General features: G+C 42.9%; 1 protein-coding gene across 1 annotated transcript in view; it reads left to right on the forward strand.

The window, feature by feature from the left end:
* Window positions 1-323: 323 nt before the first annotated feature.
* Window positions 324-3,443, forward strand: part of LOC101856661 (uncharacterized protein DDB_G0288805) — a 27,702-nt gene continuing 24,582 nt past the window's right edge. The window contains exon 1 of the mRNA XM_005099195.3: window positions 324-2,019. Coding sequence (XP_005099252.2) covers window positions 1,108-2,019 — 912 coding nt within the window. The 5' untranslated portion in view covers window positions 324-1,107. The remainder of the gene's footprint in view (window positions 2,020-3,443) is intronic.

Here is a 3,443-nt window from a genome sequence, read left to right on the forward strand (position 1 = left end):
TAGAGAGAGAGAGAGAGAGAGAGAGAGAGAGAGGGGGGAGTGCATGGAGAAACCGAGACAGATACAGGTTGAAACAGAGAATGAGAGAATGAGGTAAAAAGGTGAATGGAGTAGAAAGGGGAAGGGGGAAGAAAGGAGAATCGGGTGGGCACAAAAAGAGGAGGCAGAAGCGAGATACTTGGGAGAGTTTCATCGACCCGTGAAGGCGTGACAAAGTCAAAAAGGGGCGGTGCCCCCGACCAGCCTTGTGGGCGGGGACTAGCCCTGAAGGCACGTCGTTTGCCCACTACAGTTCCGCCAGCCTTTCAACAACAGAACCCTGCTCGTTTCTCGCTACCGCCTCGCCCGACTTTGTGAGAGCTATAGTTTTATTACTACGTTCGCTTTTCTCTCTGTCTCTCTCTCTCTCTCTCTTACCTCTCGATTTTTTTTCTCTCCTTTCTCCGCCCTCCCTTCCTTTTTTTTTTTCGCCCCCACCACCACCACTCTGTCTCAGTCTTCAGAAGCCGAGCTGACAATGGAAATCTAGCGATACGACGATATCACCGCTTGTACGCCGCTTAGAACCGGGGAACAGCGTCCGTTATTCCGTTAAGGGTTTAAAGATTACCGGGGACCAGGCGCTCTCATTCGTGATTCTTGTCCCCTCTCTCGTTTGACGCTGCTGCTGACATTCACGCTTCGGACTGCAGGGATTTGCGTGCAAAGCTTTATCGACAGCTCAAAGGTAATAGTTGCACAATAACTAATTGTAGGTCTACCTTTGAGGAGGAGGAGGAGTGGGAGGATCGGATATTTATATTGTGTTTCAAGTGTGGGATATTCTTGTCCACAATTCTGAGCGCGCTCATAATAATACGACCGTATGCAGTTGCTAGCGCCGTAAAACACTTACCCAAGCAACAAACAAACAATTCTGATCTAAAACGAATATATATTAAAAACATTTTTTTCTCGTTTATTATGTAAACAAGAACGAAAACAAGGAAAAATTGCAATTGACACAAACGAAACATGTATTTAATTATATAGTTTAACTCTACACAACTGGATAATAACCAAGCTGTGCTATCATTTGGGGAATACGCAATTCCAAAACGAGACATCATGTGGAGAAACGACAATTTTCAGAAGCGTGACCTCAATCCGTTCAGCATCAGCCGTGTGCTAGGAGATGACTTCGGGGCCTCAAAGTTCAGAGATCACGGGGATGTCAACGTGGACGATGACGACGAACATGAGGGAGTACGTGTGAGAGGAGGAGGAGGCTCGCCATCAGAACCGGAGGACACGAGGTTCGAGTCTGATGGCTCTCCTAGTCCGTCGTCCTTCGCCGATGAGACCCGCCCTCACCTAACTCTCCAGGAAGAGGAAGCCGCGGACGTAGCCGCTGGGAGACAACTCAACAAATCCAACATGGCGGACGTCATATCCGGTGACACCCCCCTCGTGCATCAGAGGTTGACATTTCAGCATTATCACCGTTTGGGCTCTTTGGGGGGTTTGAACTCGGGATATGAGCAACCACCGCACAATAACATGAACACCGCCGTCTTTCCACAACATCGTACTTCTTTCGCTGAAGACGATCATCAAGGTTCCATGGATCTCCGTATTCACTCCCGACAACACCAATACAACAACAACAGTAGTAGCAGCAACAGCAACAACAACAACAACAACAACAACAACAACAACAACAACAACAGCATCAACAGCAGAAACCACATCAACAACACAACATCAGACCATCCCAGCATGGAGGAGGAAGAAGAAGTTACCTCAAACAAGGCCAATATATTTCCAATGATGTCGCAGGATCTCAACAAACGTCCACGCCAGGAGGGGGGAGAAGAGGGCGAGGAGGAGGAGGATATTTCCATTATGTCTGATTCTTGTGGGGATCTCGGAGGTCACGTGATGGAAGAAGAGCACCTGAACGTCCAAGGGGAGTGGGCAGAGGACGGGGAGACAACTGCAGCCGCTGTGACGTCAGAGGACGACAGTCTAAATAACAAGGTAAGATTTAAAAAAACAACTATATTACTGTTATTGTATGTATATCATTCATTTCCGACATCAGAAGGGCATAAAAGCAAAATGAGTGCTTTGCGACAAGAAAATGGAAGGCATATTCCTTGAAATACAAATTCCAACCTCTTTTGGTTGTTTCATTAGAGCACTGGTGTTTCGATTAAACTCTTTAGAAAATAATATTAGGAAACAAATTTCACTTTCAGAAAATGGAGTTGGTATAAACATGGAAACTGGCAACGGTAGAAATTATCCTGTATAATTGCTTGCTAACATGAGTGGTATCGCTCACTAGCGGGCGGCTGGCAATTTTGATGGGAGGTGCAGATCACCCAGGTGGTGATAGGGGTAATTTAATGTTCCACTTGGAAATACAATATGTAGATGGATTGTGCAAAAGCTTTTACGTCTTGATTAAAGGGGGCAAAATGGGCACTGGATGTTAAAAGGTGGACAAGCTGTGTTGTATACTGTATTATGCAATATATTGGAATTTCAATTTCAAAGGCATGCCTTTATGCCTTTTTGTGTTTTACTGTATAAAACTTAATTTGTTCCAGTTATAATCAGTAGATTTAAAAAAAAGGATATTTTACCGAAGCCACCGCAATTTGTTTATTAGATCTATCTGGGATTATTCAAGTAAATGTTTTTCTTATATTTAGTCTCCTGCATAATGTTCATGAAAATGTTGTGTTTAAAAAAAAAAAAACTGTAGTTCGAAGTTTGACCATTTCCAACTGCATGACGAGAATTGCATGACTTATTTGTTTTAATTCACGAAAACATTGGAATTGGAACCTTTAATCATGCTCCTAAAAGTCTATTTGATGTTCTCTTCTTCAGTTTGAAAATATTGATATTCTTCAAGCGTCAAGTATCTCGTGGCCTTTTTCTCTATGGGCGGGAAAGTATTGGGTGGGGAATGGTTCGAAACTCTTTTGAATTATATTTTTCTTAGTAATGAATAGGACAAAGTTGACATGACAATCTATGATCACCTTCCTTTGATTTCTATCGGATGTGGTTACAGCAGCAGAACATTTTGCTTTAAATTTGTTTCACGTCTTTTGGCTCCTACTAGGAAGTGTTAATTAGGCTTACAAATAGATCTGAGATAGCTGCCTTTCGATGTATATATATATAAGAGAAGCAACTACGGGGAAAAAGTAATAATATTACAGTTATTGTTCTTCTGGTCAATTGTCGCAGGGTGCCAAGGATTGTATTCAGCGCAGTAGAGAGATTGTATCAAAGATAGAAAACAGGGCAGAACTCGTGTTTAATCTACTCTCAAAAACCAAAGAAGCTCCAACCAAATTATCAATAAAAGTTGGGTTTTTTTTTTGCGGGGGGGGGTCAAAACAGAACGATCATATGTAGTTGCCTTTAAGATAAAGGGAAGGATG

Source organism: Aplysia californica, unplaced genomic scaffold (genome assembly GCF_000002075.1).
Source record: "Aplysia californica isolate F4 #8 unplaced genomic scaffold, AplCal3.0 scaffold00205, whole genome shotgun sequence".
Taxonomy (NCBI): domain Eukaryota; kingdom Metazoa; phylum Mollusca; class Gastropoda; order Aplysiida; family Aplysiidae; genus Aplysia; species Aplysia californica.